Raw genomic sequence first — 26,790 nt, forward strand, 5'->3', positions numbered from 1 at the left:
TTTCAAAATATCCTTTCAAGATGCATCATCAAAATGTGGTTTTCTTAGTTTTTTAACCAGGAAATCTCACTTTAGAGGCCACCGAGGCTCTGCTGTAAGAGGTGAAAAGGCATGTTTACAACAGCTGTAGCAATGGTCATTTTTAATTTGGCCAAAGTGTTCCTTTAAAGACAAAACTATTAATGTAACATTTACATTCAAATTAACTACACATTCAAATCAAATCAAATTCACTGCATCACTTTTTTCAGTGAAAGTTCACATCCACAACCGTCTGTAAAATAATCTGCTTTCAGCTACTTTTGTTGCTGAAGTTTAAGTTCAGGCTGCTTTTTCTGAGAAGTAGGCTGGCGAGCTTTGCTCAGGCAGTCCAGCATCTCTGGAAGTAAAAATGGTAAAAGCTGGCTTTCTCACAGAGTGACCGCTTCATTTAGCACGCATCAGGCTGGGTAAACAGTGCATAGCTGTGGTCAGGGTGAACGGAGACCCTCGTCAGTGCCCTCCTTGTTAAACTGCGGCATCCAGGGCGAGGTGCTACCAGCCACTACAGGTCAGAAAGAAACAAGTTTCTTCAAAAGCCGTCTTCATAAAAATGTAACATAACTAAACAGAAGACTTAGTGGGTGCAAGCAAGACACGAAGAGTTAGTCTTGTTTCTTCTGTCAAAACCGTGATGCACTCAATTTACTTCAAACCATTTCCACATGAATAAAATATCATAGCACAATTATTACCAAAAGTGAAACTTTTTTTAGTGCACAGATCCACTGACTTCCTTGTCAGCTACTCCTGAAGAACTGCTTTAGAGGTCAAAACACAACCTAATACTTCCGTAATCTAGAGGGTGAGAGAGCACAAAGTGATGGTCAATGCGGTCAGTCATTATCTGTTGACTCTAGTGATAAATATTTCATACCATATTTCATGGTATGAAGCCCGATGATCATACAGTTTCAAATTTTCATAACGGTGTACAATTACTGTCTTTGCAAAGTGGTAATAAATGTGAAAATAAGTACTTCTACAGTGTCCTTGAGAAACATGTGCCAGCATAATGCATGCTTACAGTAAACAAGTAATTGTGGTGGTCATAGTTATATTTATTTAAGTTTACTTTGATATTGAAAGGGAATTCCACTGATTTTTTTCTGCATAATTAAATCTTTAAGATGTAAATAAAGTCACTCAGAGATGCTTAATGTAAAATGCTCTAATGTAGTGAAACTTAAGGAGTCATAATTAATAGCAGTGGTGGCGATAGGAACCAGACGTCTGAAGAGTTTAATGCATCTAAAAGCTCATGCACAGAAAGTTACTACATGAAATGGTTATGAATATGCAGCCTCATGATTGACATATTGGCCTAAACTGCATTGTTTAAAAATCCTTTTAAGGAAGAGGGCTACATAGAGTGCATTGTAAGAGAAAAGTGTTTTTTTATTTTTTTTTATTATTTATTTTTTTTAATTACTATTTTACCATCATGAACATTACATATAAAACTCAGAAGACACGTAGCTTCACTGGTGGCTCTGGATAGTAAATAAAATGGCTATATTTGTGTTGTTAGACATTGTAACTCATGTTTTACATGATTTCACATCAAGTCACTCTGAATGACTTTCTGTACATCTCAAGAGGTCCATTAAAAAATACACATGGTGAAATGATTGTGTATTACAGCTTTTTCCCATTATATTTTAACAATACTGCAAATAATACTGAGAAATGTTCACTTTCAGATCAGCTTTGGAGTTTTTTGGCCCATCCCTTGTCCATTTACTCTGCATGGGATGCAGGATTAATACTGTATATCCAAGTTTGTACGAGTCTTCAAAATGATGAAATTAGATGGATAACCTTGCCTAACAGCTGGTACCATGTTTTAGAACGTGGAGTGCTTGTAATCTGGCAGGTGCAGTACCAACTGGGCTTCGTAAGCACTTTTGGATTTTTTTTCTCATAAATTTACAACCATGACTCACAGTCAGCACTTCTTCCAGGCTGAGGAGGAAAACTACTTGACAAATTCCACACAGAAAAACGTCATTAATTAGGATTTGTTTCAAACAATTCGCAGGACTGATGTCACAGAAAAGCTCACTTAAATGGCATGATCTCACTAATAGTTGGAGCTCTACTGGAGCAATAATACAAATCATTTTTAACAGAAACCGCACCTTTAGCACACACTATGAGAGCTGAAATATTAACTGTGTACACTAGCCAGCACAATGTAGTAGTTATCTTGATTTGTGTTATCAGTAAGCCTATTTCAAATTGTGGCTGAAGTGAAGAAATCAACCATCTGGATTTTATTTAGAGCTTTTGTTTATTTCATCGCAGTTTATAAGGGCTGGAGGGAACACTGTCAGACGCTGTGGTAGAGTGGTCCTTTCTAAGTCATTTCAGTTTGTGAAATATAGTGTAACACCCTTTTTGTACAGACATAAGTTAAACAGTGAAATTATCAAAACCTTATTGGAGGGCAGCAAGAAAACTGTACAAAAGCATGCGAATGAGGTTACCTGTACTTCAAGTTAAGGTGTTTGAAATAAAACTGCCATATCTACCCTAAACATGTCAGTGTATTGTTCTAGTAAAAGTTAAAGGAATAATAAGGGAAAAAATTTAATAAACACAATTTCCACTTACACCCCAGATGTAGCTGATCAGCCAAAGGCACGGTGTCCAAAGTTTGCTTCTTTAGTTTTAAACTGGAGCTACGAGGATAATGTTGCTAACACTAGAAGTCAATAGTCACCCAAATTTTTTATATACATGCATCCCCACAACGTCTCTCAACCCACTTAAACTGCATCCAGGTCTTCAATAAGGTTGACTGGATTTGTGTATTTGGTTTACAGGAAGCTTTACTGGTTTTCTTTTTATGAACAACTGTTTGATCTAGAATGTTGAAGTTGAATACAAACATAAAGTCACAAACAATCTAGGGCCCATATGTTTGCATGACGTGCATGCATGTGATGGGAGTCACTGATTCTGAGAGTCAAATTGACCCAACACCTGCCTCCACAACAAAGTTTTGTTCATTTTTGTAGTTTACAGTAAGTTGTACTGTGTCCTACACCATACTGACAAGTCTGCATGACCTTAATAATGAGTTGGATGTTGTTCAAGAGAAGATTTGGTTGACTACTCACTTGTAGTGTTTGCTGGCAATGCTAACTTTACAGCTTCAGCACAAAACAAGCAAAATTTTGACATCTTGTCTGGTGGACTACGCCCAGGGGAAGTTGACAACTGTGTAAATTAGATTTTTTGCTGAATCATTTCTTTAAAATCTGCATGACTGACAGTCACAATGTACAGAAGAGAAGTTCTCAGTTGTGCAAAAATAGTGAGACAAAGTCACTGAAAGGCAAGTCAAGAACACTCAAAATATTCATCTTCATGGTGGAATATTCAAGAAATCTAAGAAAACTTGAATATTTAGTCTTCATGGTGACATTTTTAGCAGCTAAACCTCAAATCTCCCCCATCCAGTCAGGTCCCTTTGAGAATTATTCTTATTTTGTTCTGTAATTCAATCCAGCACTGGAATGAGCTTCAATACAGCTCTGAATCATTTAACGTTCTTCACTCTTCAGTTAACAGGTAAGTATCCCTTCCATCACGGAAACTATCCAAAACAGAGAGAGCGAAGGTAGACCTGGTGGCCATCAACCCTTCAACTTGTGGAAATCTTTGCATCCTTTGAAGTCCTCACAACTTTAAACACATTTAAGCTCAGTTAATACATGGCACAGTGGATGAGTGGACAACCCAGAAACAATACCTATAGTCTATTGTAGTTCTTTAGATTAAAAAGCCCTGCAATATTTGTAGGTGGATGTATGTGTGAAGGCAACATCAAAGGCCACAGGACGACATCCACAGAACAGGTATTACAGTATAAGTTTAACACAGACAGTCGCTCTTGCCAGTCAAAGTTTACCTTCTGATGTCCCAGAGAAATGATCTACAACCAGCTAGCCCACAAGAACAGTGGTCTTTGTCCTTTCTTATCTGGACCCCCGTATTTGACCTCCCAGTGACCACCGGTGCTAGCCCACAAGATGTTGCCTTAATGGAGTACCACTAAAGGCCTGGGGGGTGACGGGCTGCCTCTCATAGGCCCAGCCCCTCCATTAGCATGACCAGGCGGAAGCACAAGGCCAAGAATCCAGTGCCCAGCAAATCTCCCAAAGCTGTCAGGTAGGGAATGGAGAAGTTGTCTGGGTCCAGGCCTTTCCTCCACATCAGCCGGACGATCAGGTCAGCCACATAGAGCAGGATGCCCACCTGAGGATAGTAATCAATCAATCAATCAATCACACTGCTTATTGAAATAAAGGTGCCAGAAAAAGTTTTCTTTGAGGTATTGCAGAAGAAGAATCACTTTTTGTTCCTTAAAGACTCTCAACAGAAAGAGAACTTAAAGTGGTTCTTTGTAATTACAGCAACTTATTTCAATTATTTGAACGGTATGCTCAAAGTTTTTTTCTTAATTTTATAGACAATATTAACTCAAAATGTGGATTTAAATATAATTAAATGCTAAAAGGTCTTTTAGATATTTATCTAAAATTGCTAAAACCTTTTTTGATGTCATTTTAGAATCCTCTACAATGCTGATCAATATTCAGGGCACATCTAATGTCCTACTACTCACATGAAACATCTGAACAGGATGAACATATAGAATCATTTTATTCCTTTATCTGCAACCGAATTAGTTCATATGATTGAAATTGTATATTGATTCTAAACTATTATACTAGGATTCCAAATTTCTGCTTGCTGGAGCACTTCTCTCCTAACACCAGGGTTATCTGTTCTCTGCTACATCTTCAACAGCTGCATCAACATATTTATTACAAGTCCTTGGATTTCACTCACATCTCAGTGGTGCAAAATAATGAGGAAAACTACCACAGGGCACATTTTTTCACTTTAATAATGTCAAGGAATTGTTTTCGGAGCATGTTAAAGGTCCAGACTCCACATCTAAAAGCCAAACTGAATTGTGTAACTGGATGGATCATTGTGACATACTGGTACAGAGTGCAAGAATATGTGTGAGTGAGAAATGCAACGAACAATTATTTCTATAATAACTGAATCTTAATGATTACTCAACTAATTTATCATGTCTTCTGCTGTTTCCTCTCACTTTGACCCATTGCACCACTGCCATTATTTACACTGATAAGCCAAATGGGGCGCAGTCATGGGCTGGAGGTTAGGGGACCAGCCTTGTGACTGGAAGGATGCCGGTTCAATCCCCTTGGCTGACACGACTGAAGTGCCCTTGAGCAAGGCACCTAACCCCCAATTGCTCCCCAGGGAGTGTGGGTGTTTCACTGCACGGATGGGTTAAATGCAGAGGTCTAATTTCGCAGTGTGCAAAACACAGTGACAAATGGTTGTTAATTCTATTATGACCAACTACCTAATTTGCTGTTGATCCTTTGCGTGTTGCCAAAATAGCTCCTACCCTCAACTCTATAAGAACTTTGAAGGTGCAAGTCCTGTTGTAAAAAGTGCTAAAAAATAAATAATGCAAATGTATTTCTCCTCATACAATGTTGACAATAAAATGCCACACTTTCTCATTACTGTCAATGCAGCTATTTATTGCAGCTCTAGTGTGTGTGTGTTTGGACTGACCTGGAGAAGAGCAGCACATAGGTAGCAGCAGGTGAAGGCCAGTGTGATGGCAGTGTGGCCACCTTGCAGCATTTTAATGGCAAAAAGAAAGACCAGGTGTCCCGGCACCACCAGCAGGAAAAGTACTCGCGCTGATTTAGAGTTCACTCCTGAGGAAAGGTAGGAAAATACACTACTACACACACACACAGACACACAACTGTCCCTCTTGGTCCAAAACCACAATTAAATTAGACTAAAACTGAACTGACTGAAACTGAATTTGATTGAAACAATCCTTTATTGTCCCTAATGGAAACTTCATCAAGGAACTATGCCTGAGCATCATAAAAGCAAACATATATATAAAAATGCTCCTCCAGAGGTACTCAGTTTCAGTTCTTGAGAAGTTTAGTGGACATGTCTGAGCAGAGAAATCACAGAACTGTGCTTGACCTGTAACAACAATGGTGCTACACTGCAAAAGTTTTTTTAAAGAACCATGTACATCAGTTTCTCCATCATAGAGAAAGTTCTTTGAGTTGTTATGGTTCTATACAGTCCAATGCAAAAGTTTGGGCACCCTTGGTCAAATGTTTTGTTGATCAACACTGTTGATTAACAATATCTCCTGAATTTAACATATCAGGGGGAAAAATACAGCATAAAATGTGCCCTGTGTAAAGGTTATAGTACATTTTATATTTCATATATTCCAAGATGTTAAAATCAGGAAATAAATTGAAATTGTGCACTTAAATGTGTAGAAAAATGCCATATTTAAGCATGTTCTCTGTAGAAGATGTGTTCATTTATTAACTGGGGTGTTCAAAAAAAAAGAAAAAAGAAAAATTTTTGTTATATAAAATTTTAGAAGTAGCACTCTTAATGAAATTGTCTGACTATTTAAAAACAGGATTGTGTAATGAAATATTGTCAGGTAATTAAAAAGAAAACAGCATAAATGTGATGAAATATTGTCTGGATGTGAAGAACAGCTCATTTAACAGGTTTAACTCTCTCCCTGGAAGATTCAAAGCAGAACACATTTGCTTCTCTTGGCATTCAGTTTTGCTCCAATTGACTGACAGAGAGACTGACCTGCAGAAAAGAAGGTCACACAGGGGTTCGGCCAGTGCTGCCTCATCTTATAGGGCAGAACACCTGGGATGCTCCAGAAGTGCAAGTAGGTGGAGATTCTGCTCGCCTGGATTGCCACCAAGTTCCCACCAACACCTGAGAGGCATGGAGAGGAGAGAAAACACATTTTTAAAACAACAAAATGTAATAACACTAAGTTTAGAGCATTACTCTCCTCTCCTATAAAGGTTTTCAGAGATGCTCAATTAAGTTTTCTTAATGATATCAATAAAACGCATGACTGTGTTTGCGAAATCCAAAGCAGCAAGAAATTTCATGGGATTATGGAGGATATAATTATTCATTTACACATTTTTCCACATTCTTCATCACCACCAAAGTATGAAATTAAAGATTTATAGCTTTTCCGTGTTTTGATTCAGCCAAAGTGAAGCTGGCAGCAGTAGGCGGTGCATTCTCTCAGCGAGCACAAAAGCCATTAATGAGGTATCAAATTAATGCCTCACTCAATCACCATCACTTCACTGTCCTCTTTCGAGAATGTTTGTCTTTTATAAATGAGCTGGAAAAACTATCTGCCTAAAGCTAAGAGGAAAACAAAAACCTTCTGAACCTTCACAAAATCTAAAACAGTAAATGCAAAATTTTAAATCAACAGAGAAGATGAATTCAATAAACTCAAGTCAAAATATATAAATCAAGATAATAAGAATAAAAGACATCTTTCTCTTCATCATCTGCGTTATCGCCTGCCATTACCCGCCTGTTTTGTTGTTCTCTAAAAAGCATGAAATCTCCACAGGGATAATGTTGCATCACTCTGCCTCAGCGCTGGAGTGTGGCAGAGGAGAGACACAGGCAAGCAGGGAAGGGAAATCTAAACCAGACTAGACTGTTGACTCCAAACATTCACCACAACTCATATATCACTGAAACCCCTGTAAGCCCTAGGCAGCCTGCAGCAGAGCATGACTCTGCAGCCTGGGCCAGAAAACAGCTGGCCACTGCCTTAAACAGTATCTTTTTGGTTGTGTTTCATAACAGCTGTTGGACTTCTTCTAAAAATAAGAGCTGACTTCTACAGACAATAGAAATATGCACATTTGAGGATGCTTTATTGCTGGGTTTTAAAGTATAAGGCTGTTCATTTTGTCAAAAAACATAATAATAAAAAAAAAACTTGGTCACTCAGACCAAAATTACTTGGAATAAGATCATGTGACACTGACATACATTAACATTAGCAACACGCAGTTTGCATTTAGGATATAGAAGGTTTTGTTTAAACAGCGATACCCTATTTATTCAGGTCCATTATCTCCACCCCTTCTAAACAGAAGTGCATCAGTAGTGTATATGGAGCTCAGAGAAGAGAATTCCTTGGTTTTGCATGTATCGTGAGACTGCACATGCAAAACAGGATTCTAACAGAGAGGCATTTATGTGCGCAGCCACAAACAGAATGTAAATAAGTCCTATCTGGACATTATCTAGACATGACACACACGTAAAGCAAAGTACAGGCTGTATAAAGCACAGTGGTGCTTGAAAGTTTGTGATCCCTTTAGAATTTTTTGTTATTCTGCTCAAATTTGACCTTAATTAGATATCTAATTCAATAAATAAATGACTAAGTCTAACATGTTTGTCTGTTTATCTACTACTAGGACTTGTGTGAAAATCTGATGAAGTTTAAGATTAAATTAAAGCAGAAATATAGAAAATTCTAAAGGGTTCATAAACTTTTAAGCACCACTTTATGTGCAGCCACAAGTAAATATCTAAAGCAAATATTTATATGCTGACATCCACTGACCGTTTATGACAGGTGTAAAGACAGCCATGCCCTCAAAGTTGGGATCACTGACTGTTTTGTCGAGTATCAGGCCACCAAAGCTAGAAAGAAACCAACAGAGAAAGAACAGGTGAGTCACAGTGACATTAAAAAGTAAACTATGACCTACTGTACTGGAATCACAACATAAAACACAAAACAGTTTGCCTTTGAACACCCCTGGTCAGATTATATATTTTGTAGATTTGCTTACCTTTACAGAAAACAAACTTAAAAACATCACTCTAGGCCTTCTGGCAGTTCTAGATACGTCACTGACTGTGAACACAAGCGGTCATCTAGGCAGGTTTCAGTAAGTGGTTAGAAATTGAAAGGAGTGGCAGCTCTTTGTCAGGAATCTTTACTGAAAGTCACTGTAAAACTGCCACATACAAGGTAAAATAAATGTTAATGTCTGTTAAACACTACAGGTGAAACATATCGATGGTCTTTGACAAGCTTTAAATATCCACTTTTAAACTAGAACGGCCAAAAATGTTCATCTGAATCGCTGTTAGCTTAGTGCAAATATACTACTACAATCCCATAGGGGAGCTAGCAGAAATGTCGAGTTGTAGAGGCATTTGTTTCCTCATTTTTGACAGATTCTTTATTTTTTTGGACCAAACTTTATGTCCAGTGGAGAACTGCAAGTGGCTGGATACTAAACAGATGTTTCTGGACATCATTATGCACTGTTTGAGTGCATGAGCCATTATTTTAAGACCTGTGTAGTGCACTATGCAGGACAGGGATGGGGAAACTCTGGTCTTGGGTTCCTGCACAGTTATCATTGGTAAACTGCCAGGTTTAGTTGGGAGAGTAAGAGCAGGAAAAACACCAAACTGTGCTGGACTCTCTTATTTACCAAACTGAGATTTGGCATTTTTTCCCACAATTTCTAATTAGCTTAACATATTAAGGAAAAATATACATAAACATAATAGATTAGATTAAATAGATTAAATAAAACTTTTGCACAGGCCACATTGTTATTTTTTTCCAATATGTTGAAAATAAACAGTAATTGTGCAGTAAAATGTGCAGATTTGTATACTTTATTTTCAACTTTTGCATGAGTGTGTGCTTCTTTCACTCATGAGATGTAATATATGATCTCTTTTTATACACCAAATGAATCAAATGACTAACTATTCTCTTCTCATATACAGTCACTGTTATAACAAACCATGTCTACTTAAAATAGTAACTTTCCAAGACAGAAAAAAAGCATCAACTTTAATGTAAATTACTGTAACAACATATTATTATAAGGCATTTTGGACAAGGTGCAAAAAGGTACCAGATTTGATTTGACAGCTACCATGTCTAATTGGATACCCCCGACTACACTGTCTTTTATGTGGAACTAAATAGAATACTACTGCGTACCTGCTGATGGACATGGCCACTATAACAGGCTGCCAGCCGGACCGTAGCACCTCTCTGATCTGAAGGCTCCGCCGAGCAATCACAACCCACAGCGGGATCAGCACAAGGAAGAACATACACACCAAGGGAGAGAGGTACCAGATATCTACAGCAAAACACATACAGACGGTAATACATTTCAAATCTACACTCTTAATAATCACAAACTTTTAGAATCCCTTTTAAACATGGATGACTCAAACACAGTAACTGTGTAACAATATCTCACCTGAAAGTCTGGACCAAGGTTCAAGTCAAGTCAAGTCAAGTCAAGAGGCTTTTATTGTAATTCCATCTATGTACAAGTACACAGTGGAGTGAAATTATTTTCCTCCAGGAACAACACGGTGCAGCAAGGAACAAAAAGTACAAAGTGCGAAGGTGCCGACGTGGTGTGCAAACAAAAAATTAAGCTAGAAACAATAAATACAATAAATTAAACAGTGAGTGTGTGTGTGTGTGTGTGTGTGTGTGTGTGTGTGTGTGTGTGTGTGTGTGGAGTATGCGTGTGAGTGTGAGCGGGGCTTTTAGATCAGGCCTTGATCTGCTCACTAGATCAGGCCTTGACCTGATCACTGAACAAAGCTGTTACAGAGTCTGGCAGTGATGGCACAGATGCTCTAGTACCTTCTGCCACAAGGCAGCAGTGAAAAACGTTTGTGCGAGGAATGGATGGGGTCGTCCACAATGCTGGTGGTTTTGCAGATGCAGCGTGTGGTGTAGATGTTCATCATGAAGGGGAGAGAGACCCCAATGATCTTCTCAGCTGTCCTCATTATATGCTGCATGGTCTTGCAGTCGGATGCGGTGCAATTCCCAAACCAGCCAATGATGCAGCTGCTCAAGATGCTCTCCACAGATCCCCTGTAGATCTTTGTGAGGATGGGAGGGGGAGATGAGCCTACTTCAGTCTCCACAGCAAGTAGAGGCACTGCTGGGCTCTCTTGGCTATGGAGTTGGTGTTAAGGGACCAGGTGAGGTTCCCTGTGATGTGGACACCGAGGAACTTGGTGCTCCTGACGATTTCCACAGCAGAGCCAGTGATGTTAAGTGGGGGGATGGTCACCTTCGGACTCTTCGGAAGTCAACAAACATCTCCTTAGTTTTGTCCACATTCAGAGACAGGTTGTCGGTTCCGCACCAGTCTTATAGCCGCTGTACCTCCTCTCTGTACGCTGACTCATCATTCTTGCTGATCAGACCCACCACAGTTGTGTCATCAACAAACTTGATGTGGTTTGAGCTGTACTTTGCAGTACAGTCATGAGTCAGCAGAGTAAACAGCAGCAGACTAAGCACACAGCCTGTAGGGGCACCGGTGCTCAGTATGGTGGATCTAGTGGTGTTATTACTTATCCTGGGGTCTCTTGGTCAGGAAATCCAGGACCCAGTTACAGAGGGAGGCGTTCAGGCCCAGCAGGCTCAGTTTACCAATCAGCTGCTGAGGGATGATGGTGTTGAATGCTGAACTGTCTATGAACAGCATTCTGACATAGGTGTCTTTATTGTGAGAGCCAGGTGGAGTGTGGTGAAGATGGCGCCGATTGTTGAAAGGTTGGGGCGATATGCAAATTGCAGTGGGTCCAGTGAAGGAGGAAGCTGCCTCATGACAAGCCAATTCATGTTTTTCTAACACTGAGTAGATTTGGTTTCACATTGCAATTTAGCGAACGCACCAAAGAACCTGTCGTCATTACCTATCTGCGCTGTGTCTTTCTATAATCAACACTGACTTGTTTGGAGAATGCATGCGTCTGACATCAGCGTGTTGTTAGTTTGGTGGGTAGTTTTTCTGTTTAAATGGAAAAAAATAAATGGATTAATTTTGTTGCCTCTATACTACTTTTACATATTACCGCTGCAGTTTCTTTATCTCCAGGTGGCATTGTTCTCCCACTCTGTCATATCCTCTCTCTCATCCTCTTAGAAATTAAAGAAAGGTGACTTTTTTTCAAGTTGACATTTGACTTTTTCATCAGACAAATTTCCAGTTAAATATTAAGTCTCCTCTCTCCATGTGCTACTGCAGCTCATTTTTCTCTTCTATTGTTTATCAGGTACCGATAGCCTGCCTTAGCTTTCAGTAATTTGTCTAAAAAGCAAACAAATCAAACCATGGCTCAGTTTGATCTGGAATGAGACCACATTTTTGGTTGCACAAGTATATCAGGCTGCCAGCCAGACCTCAGCAACTTCCCCATCTGAAGGCTCCACCAAGGCACCTTTAACCCCTGCAATTTTGGTTCAGACCAAACTAAAAAACATCCAAAGATCTAGACCAAACAAAGGAGGTGTGCAAGCACCCTTAAATGACTCCCTACACCCTTCATACTGCACTACATGGGTCTTAAAGACCTCATACCCTGGAAGACCGAATTTCCCTTGCTTCTTTGAAATCAAGGAGTTTGAAGTAATATGCAAACACTGTTAAAGTTCCAAAAACCGGCCATACAATACCCATATAGAAACCATTTACCATTTGGGTAAAAAAGGAAGTAGGCAGCAATTCAGCTGAGGTCTACAGCCCAGATAAATATGCAAGGTTTTAAATAATTAAATTACTAAGGATTTCCCTACTGGGAGTTTCTATCAAGTTGGATCTGACTTTTTCTTTCATTTGCACAACTGAAATATGGATACCAGACCACTGATAAGAAACTGAAACATGTCTATAGTAGGGCTAGAAAGCCCTGTTTATGTTTAAACTGCATAAGCCAGACCATTTAATGTGTCCTGTATTTCAGAGTATAAAGTAGTTTGCTCAGAATAAGGATTTTTGTGCTGAAAGTAAAATTCTAATATTCCCAAAAATGTGGATTATAACTAGATTCTTGAACAATTTTCCTCACTTAAAAAAAAAAACAATAATAATGTAGTGTGTAAAGGAAGTTAAAGCTTCAAAATATACTGTTCCCTCCACAGTTCATACAGTCTATACAGTGAAACCCCGTTCTGAATGTACTATTTTTGTGATGTCATCACACATTTACATGAACTCATTTATTCAACCTATTCTACTTCCTGCTAATTCATGAAGTTACAACTGGGAGGGAATTGGGAAGCCCGAAGTAGTCCAGCCAATCAGAACAGAGCTCATTTACACAGATCAGCCAAAAGGGCATAGAAACAAAAACAGCCTGTTTAATTCTAATGGATAAAGAGACATTGAAATGCAGTCAGGTAAAAATGAATAATCAATGTTTTGGTACACAAAAGTGTCATAAGAGGCCCTCAAGTAAATAAATGAAATATACAAAAAACAAGCAAAAGACAAAAATATAAGCACTTTAAATGCTACATGCTTAGACTTCCTACATTTTTCTTGTATTCTTTCATTTTTTTCATAATCGGTTTCACAAACCTTTAACCGTGTTTGAATACTACACCAGTCTTTTATTTTAAAAAATGAGGAAAGTGTTTCTGTGATCTGGAATGTAGAATGAAATCATGGGTGACTGATTTACCATGTGTAAATGAAGGGGTGTATACAGCTCCCTTCTGTGAAGGAAAGACAAAACTTTTTAGATTGAAAATATATAGTCTAATAAATGTAATTCCATTAGTGTAACCCATCAGTCCAACACTTGACCATGGACATGGTCAGCCTACATATAATGTGTCTACTGCCCTCTACTGGAGCCTTGCTGTCACTACAATAAGAACCCACTCGCTAAATACACGTCAAGGTTCCCGTTTAAAACCTAGATCTGATCTTTCTGACTTGACAGTTCACATTCATGAACCCATGTGAGTGACTCCTATCTGTCACTGATGCCCTTAGCGAACCCGCATAGCACATTTTATCAACTGCTGACAGCTGGCCACAGCAAATGATGACCACAGTGATTTCCACATGGGCAATGAAGTGCACAAAAAAGAAAGAATTCAAGGAAGCATATTTTCTTACCTTCTTTACTGATCTATAACTCATCAGGTGTAAACAAAGTCATTCTGAGTGCTTGAAATGATTTTCACTGTTGAGAAACCTAGAAACTCAGGTTTCTTTAAAGTGGTGGTGATAGGAACCAGGGATCTGGAGTGTTACAAACCTGAAGTATAGCAATGTCTCAGGCATTCAGCAGCTTATTCATAATCTTTTAATGTTTTTCTTTTTCGTGAGGGAGCTTTAAGAGGGATTATATACTCTACAGACATCTGGTTCCATTCACCATCACTTTGAAAAATTCTGCCTCAGTAAATTTCTATAGAAAAAGCATTTTACATCAAACCACTCTGAAGGATCTGTTTATACTTTAATGATTTAATTCTTCAGAAACTTTGTGAAATTAGTTGAATTATTACTACTATTTGTCTTGCTATTCTTTATTATTATATTTGTACTTTCTCTTTTGCCCTGTTGATGGAGGTGTAGAAGTATTTCTATGGTTCTATGTTTCAAAATGAAGTAAAAGCAATTGGTCAACAAAAGAATTTAAAGTAGATTATTCTCATTATGTTCACGTGGCCTTGTATGAATTCATCAATCTGTTCTAGTAGCCTATATGAAAATAGTTCAAGTCTGATTGGAAAAGATTTGATTTGGTGGTCCTGAAAAAAAATCTGAGCCACATTTCAAGAAAAAAAAAATCATGTTTATGCCACTTCAACCCTGAATGCAGCAATTTTGAGTTAAGTAATGCATTTGTTTACCTCTGTAGTTAAAGAGGGTGCTGCTGACCCCGGCCAGCAGAGAGAGGGTGATGAGGTCTCCCAGACTGGCAGCAATTGGGGTAGCCACGTTATCCGGGTTAATGCCCACTTTCCTGGAGCCGATGATTACGCCAATCATGACCAGCCCTGCAGAGACAGCAGTGTTACATAACAACAATAGAATAATAAAGACATTATAAACAACTATACTGGATATTATAATGAGTGATTTACAAGAGCTTGAATTAAATGGGAATTGTCTGCAGAAACCAAGTAAAGCTGCTTGAAACACGTAAAAATGTAGAGAAATAGGTTGAACAATTTAATAACACTGCAACAGCAATGCCATAATGAGAAATATTAGACACACAGAATAGATTTAAGATAATTTCACTCGCCAAGATATTATATTTGCAGTGCAATTTTACCAGACAAATTCCATGGACATATAAGTGTACTTGACAGTAAAGTGATTCAGGAGGCCAAAACAGAAAGGAAGTGGATACAGTAAGTACAGTAGTAAATATCACCGTACCTAACGAGAGAGCAGCAATAAATGCAGTGGTCACACTGCTGGCACAGAGAACAGCAGCCTGGTCCAGTTCGACTCCTCCCCTGGACACAGCTCCCAGAGCCACGGCTGCCAGTGCTGCCAGGAAACCCACCACAGTGGCCTGCACCTGCAAGACAAAGCAGGTCACTAATTTAACATCAACCAGCAGAGAGGGGTTCTGACCACTAATGACTGTCCAGTGTTTTTTAGACTAATGACTGAGCTATTAGCTAGTTCATTCTGCCCTTCGGCAGAAAAGGAGGCTCCTGTTCCATGTCACACTTCATGGTGTTGTTCTCTTAGAGCTTACTTAAAAAAAAAAAAAACAATTAAACTTGTCAGACAAAACTTAGCCTTAGAGTTAGAAGCAGGATTAGACTTAGGCTTTGGATTGTGGGTAAAGTTAGGCTTAGAGTGAGTGTTCGCTTTAGGGTTACGTAAGAGTAAAGTGAATTTAATGTAATAGACATGTAGTTAAACATCTGCTAAAGACAAGGTGAGCACATACAGTCGCATGCAGAGGAACAGACGTGATGCTTTGTCGATTTTCTAAGTGAAGTTAACACTTTCACTACAGGTAGCACACATTTAAATGCACAATTACTGTTTACTGGCTGACTGTAACATATGGGGAAAAAACTAAAATGCAGCCCATGCAAATGTTATGGCACATGTTAATCTTTTACCTTTTTCTCAATATGTTAAATGGAAAATATGCATGAAAATTTGAATAAATATTCCATGCATCATAGTTAAAGTCAGAATTCAAAACACATTTCAGACTTTCAACTGACTTAGACTTCAGGCTAAAATCCTTTTGCTTAGAGTGATCAACTTTAAAAACAAATGATTATACATTTCATTTTGTCATTACTGAAACAATCATAACACTATCAAAACTTTCGGTAGTAACAATTTTAGCTCATTTTGAGCAGAACTCAAAAACTTCACCAGTACATGACAAGCAAACACAACTTTAAATAACTGTGCACAAAACTGTTCATCTTAGTTTTTTTTTTTTTTTTTGTGAAACACAAAAAAGTTGACTTAATCGCAGAAAATGTGTGTCAGGTCTTAAATACTTAATGTTCCTCAATGATTTTCAGACCTTAGGACACATTTACTTCAAAATAATGGGATCTAACTCCTTACCATGCAGCCATGAGGGACAGGGATACAGTCTCACTACCTGCTCTAAAATACAGGGGTGTGGCTAAAATAAGGCTCCGCCTATAAACTAAAACATTTTGTGTTTCAGTAGTGACAATGTAGTAGTGAAAATGTCAGGCCACTACATTTGACCCAGGCGGATGAGCTGCCAGCTGGGGGTGGTAACGGGGAGGCGGAGCGGCGAGCTCTCGTTCCCTCTCGGCTCTGGTGCTCGCTGCCTTTAATGACAGCCAGCTGATTCTCATCTGGCCAGCAGCTTAAGCGCCTTTAAAAAGAGAGAGAGGGAACAGAGCAGGAGAGGGACGAGCAGCAGCAGAGACTGAAAGAGCTGTAAAGCTCAGGAAAGAGAGGACTGATAAGTGCGTTCAAACCTTTGCATACAACTGTATTTAAAGCACTTACAGTAGACCATCAAAAGCATTCCTGATATTATTTTGGGTGCTGGATCTAAAATTATGCTGTGTGATGCACTCTCCATCATCTCTTTTAATCTTGCGCAATGGCACTGCTTTGAAAACATCTGTTCTGATGGCATTTGCAGCTGTGCGCTTTAATAAACCTGGGCTCTTTTAAATCTGCTGCAACTCGGCAATTATTATGAAACAACTAATGTCAGCCATGCAGTTCAGTGATTTCTGGATTACTTTCTATTGCTGCACTCACGTTCACTCAGCAAGATGGAGTGCTTGCTGTTATATCAATAGCACTGTGGCTGTATGTAGATAAACACTGGACTATTGTAAAACCAAACTTACCTGTATGAGGGCCAGGTTGCTGCACACCATTAACCACTGCTGCTTAGGATCGTCCATCTGTCCAGTGTTCGCCTATGCAGATGGACACGGGCACAGACAAAACATCAGCAAGTTAAAATGAATGTGAGTGAAAGGACTCATATTCAGAATCTTCCCTGGATTTTTCTTTATTTTTTTATGACCATTTTCAAGACTCTACATAATCTTTCATTTAAACCAGATGTCCTTGTAACTGTGTCAAAGACTGATGTATGTATATAACCCGTGTTCAACCCTGTATTGGTCGTTGTCCAAAAAGCAGTCTGGGCTAAAGCACTTCTAATAACTTCAACATGAAGTTGTTTCCCGGGAGATCAGTACATATTTGACAAGATAGTGAGTGTAGTATAAATACATCTTGAAAAAATAAATTGCAATGGAATATGGCACAATTATGTCCCCTAACTAAATGCACTGAAGACGCATACCTGAGGGTACCACACCAGTGACGGTTTAATATCTTTTTTTTCTGAGAAAGAAGGCTAAATAGGTTGTTATATGTAGATGTGTTCATGTTTGTGACATCACAACCATTATGAATCTCAAAGCTACTGTTTTCACAGCTTAGTTTGTTTTTTCCTACTGCGGAGTCAAAATGAAAACAAAGACAAAAGATCAAACAAAAAATAATTAAAACCTGAATAATTTTAAAAGAGCTTACAGCAGTGGAGAGACGAGAGGCCAGGGTCATCTCCAGATTCCCCTTCAGGCCAACCAGAGCTGGCACAAGGATGAACACCTCAGTGATGACTTTAAACACATCCCAGTGCTGAAAAACAAACACACAACAATATTCATGAGGAAAATGGCACATATCATGTCCTGTCAATTCAACAATACTGAATCTGTTATGTATCTTTCTAATATTATGCTTTCACTTCTCAAAAATAAAAAGAACAATTTCTGCTATATAAAAATCATTGGCTTGTGTGGAGCCTTAATATATTTAAAACACAAATCATAAATGTTTTAAAAAGTAGAAGAAAAACAGTTTTATGTTCTATGGAATCACTGCACATTGAGGATCATACTACTTACAGAGTGAAACTATGGCTGAACAACATAATGATATTTTTTATTATTATGATAAATTACATCACATTATGTCAAATTACATCCCATTCAGAGAAAACAGGTGATCAGTAATAAAGATCACTGACCAACTGCATGTCATGACTAACAGAACACATGTAGTCCTGTTTAATTGTATGTGACATGTCGAGTAAAAATCTTAGATCATAAGTCTTATCAACTTATCAAACCTTAGTAAACCTAAATGTCTTTATGCAAATGGGGTCGTGTATCAACAAGTACTGCATTACATTTATGTTTTATCGTCAACCACTACTTAAAACTCTTGTAACTCTTGTAGTGAATGTTTTACGACATTTTAAAGCCAAGTGTTCATCCTGGCTTTGGTACCAGGTATCTCAATTTAGTAATATACATTCACTATACTACTCCAAGTTTAGAAATGTACTTATTTTCCTTTCACATTCTCCTGCCTTATGCAATTATCTTATATCTCATCTGAATTAACTCCTGAAAAATAATAATGCAATGCTCGTTTTGACAGGAAAATAAACACATGAAGGGTGGCCTCTGACTTCTGCACAGTACCTCATATAGTATCTCACACATCACACAATACACATACTCAGATAGATGTTCAACAGCTGGCTGTGCAAATCAGAAAAACTATATCTGTCAAACAGCTGTTTGAACCATAATGGTGTTGTCTGTGGTCCACAGAGACGCATTACCACACATTAGACAAAAAAAGTCCAAAGAGTAAATAAATGTTAAACCGTCTGCTCCAAATTGCTCTGACTGTTTTGGCAGGTGTAAGTCAGTGAGCTGAGTGTTCTCTGTTCCACAAGATAGCCTCTAAAAATAACCCTGATGTTTAAATAAACAGATATGGGATGTGGTGCCGCTCAGCCAAGTATTTATAACCCACTCGGCGTCCTGGACTGATAGTGAGGCTGCTGAAACGTCATCGTCATCCAGCCTCATCCAGGGAGCCAGCACTTCCCCCATCTCTACTCCTCACTCAGGCCACACTCTCCCTCTCTTCTCTCTCACTCCCAATTCAATTACCAGGCTTAGAGCGGTGCCCAGACCACCTGCCTCCTCTCAAAGTCCACACACGCACACATCATAAACAACAGGCACAGAGAAGCCCTCACCTCGAGCTTGTTAGGACTGTAATGAGATCGAAGGCTAGCGTCCAGTCTAGCCTAATGCCATTGTTAGAACACTGTAGTATTATTTATATCACATCACTTTAACTTGGCACATATACACAGCACTGTACAAAAGTCAGAGACCACCCTTCATTTACCACATATTCAATCAAAACAGCCATTAAATAAAAGCCATTCATTATTCAGCATCAGAAAATATAACAGAAATTACGCTGAAGCGTCAAAGCTACACAAAATATTAGAAGTTCTGTATTGTGTCCACTGTTTTTCTCCCATTTTTTTCAGGAGATTTACTTTCATTTTTTTCAACGAAATATTCTTCCACACCTCCCAATTTCAGTCTTAGAAGGTGGTTGCTATTTTGTGCTTCTCACAATCCACCAATAGTGCTGAGTGGTCTTCTCACAGAGGAAGGATGGACAGAAACACCTGTGGATGTTTTCAGATCTGAAGCAGCTTAACTTTCTCCTCTTTTCAAAGATGAAAGGTTTAAGCACTATTTGTCTGATGGGGTTTAAATGAAGTTCTGCATTTTCTGCTTTTCACTATCCAAGTAATCCTAAACATATTCAGTGATGTGGAGGTCTGGTCTCTGGGGTGGTTAGTCTATTGTTCTGAGAACACCAGCAACTTCTTTGCATGATGACTTAGATTTGATCTATTTCCTTTGCTCAATAAGCACTTCTTGACAGCTGCACATCCTTTCAGACTCATAGCTCGGAGTTGGCTTCTCACAGTGGACGGATGGACAGAAACACCTGTGGATGTTTTCAGATCTGAAGCAACTTGATTTTCTCTCTCTAAAAGACGGCAGCTTTAATCTAAGCTGTTCATCTGGTGGCGGCAGGGTGGTCTACTAGGTTAACAGAAGTCCCATTTCCTGTATGTTTTGAATTTCTACAAACTGTTTTTCCCCCCACTCAATTTTCATTTAGGTTTCCCGTTCTTGTGCAATCTTTTATTGACTTTTGCACAGTACCTTTTATCCCTATGTATATATGCATAACTATACATTAATCCTATTTTACAAACTTGTAGACACTTTTGTAAAACACAACATAACAGAAACAAACAATGCTTAATTAAAAGCCATTTACAATGTGAACAACAACACTATTCATGAGCAGTCTAGAGGTCAAAACTCCAACTACAAGGTGAGCAGAACATCTTTTCTGCTAAAGCTCTTATTAAAATCTAATAAACAAACATTACTCACTGCTGCCCTCTATAACTTATTAATACACATCAAATAAACAAATGTTACTCAACATCACCCTTTAAAGGTGCTAACAACATCAAATAAACAAACGTTACTCACTGCTGACCTCTAAGGGTTACTAATAAACATAAAAAAACAAACAATACTCACTGTCACATTCTAAAGGTGTTGTTTACAAACATTGAATAAACAAAATGTACTCACCTCCACCCTCTAAAGAAGACTTTAACAACATCAAATAAATAAACATCAAATAAACCTACATTACTCACTGCCGCCCTCTAAAGGTATTAACAAACATCAAGTAAACAGCATTACTCACCTCATATGCTTGCTGCAATGTAAACATATAACTATGAAAGCTAACAACTGTGGGAAATAACTGCGATCTGCTCAAAAAAGGGCAAGCAGACAATTCTTTATTGTGACAAGCCTAGTGGTGCACTATACTACTGACATGCCAACCTGCGTCAAACATTACACCAAACGCTGTGTAAAATAGCCCTACTTGAACAACATCCATGACGAGTCCAGCCGCCACCATGCCCAGCCCAGAGACCAGGTAGGGCAGGATGACCTGGGCAGCGATGAGGTAGGAGCTTTCCGGCAGGAAGCCATGAGCTGACCGGGTCAGTTTACAGGTGAAGCCTCGCAGTTTCTTCCCCTGGTAGCACAGCTCCAGTTCCAACTGTGTGACCACCATTGCTGCTACCCCATCCCCAGCACAGATGACTCTCAGGGGTCTGAAAGCTCAGAGAAGACTTGCTGTGGTTTGAGGAACTGGTCAGAACTCTCAAAACAAAAAGCAGTGTAGCTCAGCCCCCCCCTTGACCAGGAGAAACTCTGACGACAGCTGTGAGTCAACTGCAGAAGCTAACACCGAATAGCGTCACTCCTGCAAAGCGGATAGAAGACTTCGGTGTTCCCATGGAATAACACAATGTTCTGAGAGTGAAGAAATGAAGCGGCTCCTTGTCCTCTTCTCCACAGCGTACCATCGGCAGAACAGGGCCCAAAAAAGTCAGGTGATGGGATAAGGAGGGCTGCGTTCACTAAGGCATTTAAACGTCATTCCTGTCTCTATCACACACTAAAGCCATGCATGACTTAACGCTGACTTGTTGACTAATGAAAAGGAAAAAAGTCCTTTTACAAATCTGTTTTCAATAAAGTAAAATTTATCTTGCCTCCTTAGATGCTAGCGATAGCCTCCAGAGTCGCTCTTAATGAGCTAATAATGACAATTCTAAACTTTAAGGTATCCAGTCTTCTTAGCTGCTAGTGTCAGCCTCCAAAACTGTAACGTATCCAGACTTTGTAGCTGCTAGCGTTAACCTCCAAAGTCTCTCTTAATGAGTTAATAGTGACAGTTCTAAACTGTAATGTGTCCAGTCTTCTTAGCTGCTAGCGTTAACCTCCAAAGTCCTTCTCAACCAGCTAGCAAGTCAATGAGTTATCCCTCCTGACCATTTCCTTTCAGATATCATACTTTTCACAAATTCTTAGTTTTTACATTAGAAAACATAAATAGCTTTATTACCTGCTAACATTCCCGTCTAACTCTTGTCATTAAACGCTAACTAAAGTCAGTGAGTCAGTTAGTCCTCCTTAGTTTCCATTCTTGACCATTTCTCTTCAAATGTCATACTTTTTCACAACATTTAGTTCTTCACATCGAAGTGAAAATTGCTAATGCTAGCTTCCAAAGTCAGTAGTGGACCCTCCTGGGTTTCCAGTTTTGACAGATTCCCTTCAAACGTCTGATGCTGTCGCTGGAAAATAAGTAAAGCTACTTTTTTCACAATCCTCAGCTTTTCACTTTGCCAAAACAAGCGAAAAACATATTAAGTTCTGAGAGCTGCTAGTATTAGCTTCCAAAGTCTCTTCTTGAACAGCTGCTCATGTAAGTCATCATGTGTCTGTTAGTCCTCCTGAGTTTTGGTTCGGGATCTTTTCCCCTCAGATGTCAAATGTCATGCTGACAGTTCCATATGTGAAGAATTCAAGCCTTAAAGTTCTGTGAAGTATTGAATTCCTTTTGGGCACACGTGTGCCCAGAGATGCTGCTCCCTCGGAGTCCCAGAGTGCTGCTAGAACACCGAGCCGGCACGACCATCCGTGTGAGCGCACCAGTCCTGAGGTAGATGTGCGTGTGCTTGCGCGCGCATGTGGAATCCTCACTTCGTCACTGCTGTCGTGACTCACTGTCTCCACAACAGACCCTCCATTCCAACTCTTCCCGCGCACCCACTGTAGTTCAGTTCTCTGCTCAGCCCTCTAGTCCAGCAGCTTCAGCCGCTGACAGAAACACATGTTGAGATCTTCTTTTCTCTTCTCCATTCTGTGAGCTGTTCTGCCCCCTCTGCCCCCAACCAATCACTCCTCTCCTCCCATCTTTTTCCTCCTCCCTCCTCCTCTATTAGCAATTTCTGTAGTCGATAGCCATCTCAGTCTGTGCTGTTGTCCTTCCTCACTGTCCCCTACTACTAGTCCTGTGTTAGCTCAGTATTAGCTCAGCATTAGCTCAGCATTAGCTCAATATTAGCTTACTAGCCATGCTGACGTGCCGCTCTGCCTGCATTTCTGTCTTATCGGCAGTAAATGGGCTGATTACTGGCAGACAGAGAATAGAGAGTGAGGGACCACAAAAGGGATGAGTGACAGACAGACAGGGAGAGTTGGAAATAGAATAAGAGCAAGCAAGAGAGAAAGAGAGGACATACAGAAGAAGATATGATAGAAATAGGAGAAAGGAGAGCGAGGAAGTTAGAAAGAGTGAGAGTGAGAAAAGACGAGAAAGAGAAAAAAGAAGAGAGAAAGAAAGCAGAGAGCAAACAGAGAAAGAAGAGGGAAAGGGAGGGAGGGAGAGACAGAGAAAAAAGAGGAGACAAAAAGGAGAGAAAAGCGAAAGAGAGTGGGTAAGAGAAATAAAAAAACAGGACAGAGAAAAAGGAGAGATGGGAAAGACGGAAATAACGAGGAAAAAAAGAGAACGAGAGCAGAGAGAAAAAGAAAAGACATGATTCAGCTCCACAGAGGGAGCCCTGGGACAGAACTGTGACGCAGCAAACTCTCCATCCAATCCTCATCTGTCCGTCTACCACCCCACCACTTCTGCTCTCATCTATTATACATCCACATCAGTCTATAACAACCTCTGCCCACTCCACTGCGCCGAACCCAGCGACATCTGGCCTGAAAGGTTCTCACTGAACTCATTGCACTGGTTTTTGCATGAGTGAGAGGGCAAGACTTCCCCATATGACTTGAGTTCCTAAATGGCTTGTAAGACTCATTATTCTGTAGTTTTTATGGATTCAGTTTCACTGCCTTCATTTTCTTTGTTTTCTGCCATCCACTTTTACAGGACTTTTGTTTTAGCTCCCTTCTTTGTAAAGCCCTTTGAGATGCTGAAATGTGCTATCTAAATAAAGACATTGTTATTATTATTTTTATATGTATTATCATTTTTCAAAGGTTAAAGGTTTAAACAGAATTCCTGTTTTGTGTGCAAACACATGCAAAATGCATCCAAGTGTGGTTTGAACTAAAAAAAAAAAAATAAATATTTGAGTCAGAAAAACCTGTTATTGCAGTACTGTCTCCTCATATACAGCGAAGCCCTGGTCCAATAACGTACTGTTGATTTTCCAAGTGAAAATAAGTGAACACATCCTCTACAGAGAACACACTACTGCACATTTTAATGCTCTATTACTGATAATTTGCTTGATTTAACACATTGGGGAAACATTAAATGAGTTCTGTGCAAAAGTTATGGCACATTTTTTTATTTTATGTTTAGTATTTTCCACTTTTTATTTTGAAAATAAACTAAACATATATTTTGACCTGGGTGCACAAAGTTTTGCATATACTTACATTTCAATGAATATTATCTAGTTGCTGTTGGAACAAAAAAAGTTTTTAGCTGCCCTTTCTACTGTGTTGAAACTTCAAGCAATACAATGATCCAACCTGACTTGGAAAAAACATTTTGTTCCACTAACTTCAATTCAAAGCCGGGAAGCCATTGTTCCAAGTCACCATTTTGGAGATATGAGGTTTTGCAGTGGTATTTGTAATGTATTCACTATCAGTATAAAATTCAAGCAACAGCAGCAGCAGCTTCAGAAGTGTCCTACCTGCACGTTGTCCAGCACCATGCCTGCCATGACCATCCCCATCCCAGCCAGCAGGTAGGGGACGAGCACCTGCAGGCAGATGGCCATGGATGACTCCTCCTCAGTCTTGGCCTGAATGGTCCTTTTCTTCTCCTCCACAGGTTTCTTGGGTGGCACAATGGGAGGAAGCAGAGGCACTTCATCCTGTCCATTCAAACTGCTGCTCCGCTCATTGGCACTGCCACCCTGCCCTTTCCCCTTGCCCTTCTTAGACTTCTTCCGACCTCCTCCTTTCCTCTGGCGTACCTCGTCTGCGGGCATAGTGAAGCCTTTGCCAGACACAGAACACCAAACAAGTCACCTTGGTTCACTTGTCATGCACAGAGCTATACATTCAGCACAGAATATGGTTTAAGTATTAGAAGCCAACCTGGAATCATATAAAAGACAACATTCTTGTTTCAAAATGTTTTGGCTGCCTCTAAAATGTCTTCCGAGTTTTAATTGCATCACCATGCACCAGTGGACAGGGAAAAATATTCCCCAATAATATCACGGTTTACCTCCCCCTCACACCAACCCTACCCATCATAGAGAGAAAACACTCAACTAGCCTAGAAACCCTGCCTCACTCACAATTTGTTACAGAGATGACTTCATAGGGCAAATCCACCTAATTTTAAAACTGTAGAACTGCATAGTTAAGATGTAACTAGAGAACATACCAAGCCGGCGGTGATGACAAGAACCAGACATCTTTAAGAAGTGTTTAATGGCTCTAAAAACTACCTCAGAGAAAATGATTATAAGACATTGGCATAAATACACTGCCTGCTGTCTGAGACATTGTTTTATGATAGTTTTAAGCTAAATGTATTTTGAAAAATGCATTTACATTGAAGGAATAAATGCAGTTTGTACTATTCTTTCAAAGTTAGCACTATTTTTCCATTATCAACATTACTTGTAAAAACTCAGTAGACACAGGTAGATTCACTGGTCATTTTGGACAGCGATTAAAATGCCTATATTTGTGTGGTAGACATTATGACCCCTGGTTCCTATCAACACCACTGAATAAAAAAACCTGGAAAATATCTATACAGTGACCCTCATTTCACATCAAACTGAATGACTTTCAAACTGAATCATCTAGAAATTTTGTCTTAGCTCTGAGGCTGTAATGGCTTTCTGTCATGTAGCTTTTAGAGGCATTATACTCTTCAATGTGTTAGAAATGAGCATACAGAGTCACATCCCACCACTCGGAATGACACTGTTTACATCTTGATCATTTAACTAAGCAGAAAACATGAATAATCGGTAGGGGTTCCCTTTAAACAACATATTGGTACAATTCACTTTGCACCTGAAGGAGGCAGCAGGCGGTCAGCCTCCAGCATCAGTGATGTTTTGCGTTGCTTTAGACTTGGTTTATGGGTAAACGGCCAATGACTAAAGGTCAGTGCAGTCAAGGGCCAGCCAACGTCCTTAAAGCGCTCTTTATCAACGTATATTTACGATTTCTCTAACGGTTTGCACCAGTTTAGCATTGCTTGTAACTTCTACAGCCCACAAAACTACAAACGGCAATGTAGCATTTAGCGGATTAGCAGTGGGCCAGAAAGCATCTGCCATTCAGCCCAAGCAGCAGAGCAGTGGAGGGACAGGAGCTGCATCCAACCTTCCCCGTGTTTCTGCACCAGCATGCACACAAACGCACAGAGAGGGAGCCTACCGTTCTGCATTAGACTCTTTTGTGTTTGCACTGAGATGTTTGCGTGCGTCTGCGTTGTGGGTGGAGATCACAGACGAGCTCACAATCAGGTGATCATCCGAAATCGGCGTAAATCACGGAAAGTGAAAGCCAGGCTGTGGCGCGAGCGTCGGCGAGCGGTGCCGAGGACTGGTCTGCTTTTGTCATGCTTTACGGGGCAGAGGGGTATTTACCAAACACAAGGCACAGTGCAGCTGTCAAAAGCCTCCAGGATGCAAGTCTGTGCCTGGGGTTTTCTTGCTGCACGGCCACTTTTGCTTTTTGTGCCAGGGCGCCGG

General features: G+C 39.6%; 1 protein-coding gene across 4 annotated transcripts; it reads right to left on the bottom strand.

Annotated features, from left to right (window-relative positions):
- Positions 1 to 762: 762 nt before the first annotated feature.
- LOC108432721 (solute carrier family 41 member 1) lies at positions 763 to 26,790 on the bottom strand. Of its 4 annotated transcripts, none has more exons than XM_017706788.2 (11): positions 26,686 to 26,790; positions 24,757 to 25,064; positions 17,847 to 17,954; positions 17,147 to 17,218; positions 15,204 to 15,348; positions 14,669 to 14,815; positions 9,980 to 10,124; positions 8,570 to 8,649; positions 6,754 to 6,888; positions 5,674 to 5,822; positions 763 to 4,305 (listed from the first exon to the last, which is right to left on the bottom strand). In XM_017706788.2, the coding sequence occupies exons 2-11, from the start codon at positions 25,054 to 25,056 to the stop codon at positions 4,132 to 4,134; spliced, it is 1,455 nt and encodes a 484-aa protein (XP_017562277.2). In that variant the 5' UTR covers positions 25,057 to 25,064; positions 26,686 to 26,790; the 3' UTR covers positions 763 to 4,131. The 4 variants fall into 4 exon arrangements, with proteins under 4 accessions (XP_017562277.2, XP_017562268.2, XP_017562258.2 ...); XM_017706779.2 differs by lacking the exon at positions 26,686 to 26,790 and adding an exon at positions 26,474 to 26,675; XM_017706769.2 differs by lacking the exon at positions 26,686 to 26,790 and adding an exon at positions 26,105 to 26,436.

This window comes from Pygocentrus nattereri, chromosome 9 (assembly GCF_015220715.1).
Source record: "Pygocentrus nattereri isolate fPygNat1 chromosome 9, fPygNat1.pri, whole genome shotgun sequence".
NCBI lineage: Eukaryota > Metazoa > Chordata > Actinopteri > Characiformes > Serrasalmidae > Pygocentrus > Pygocentrus nattereri.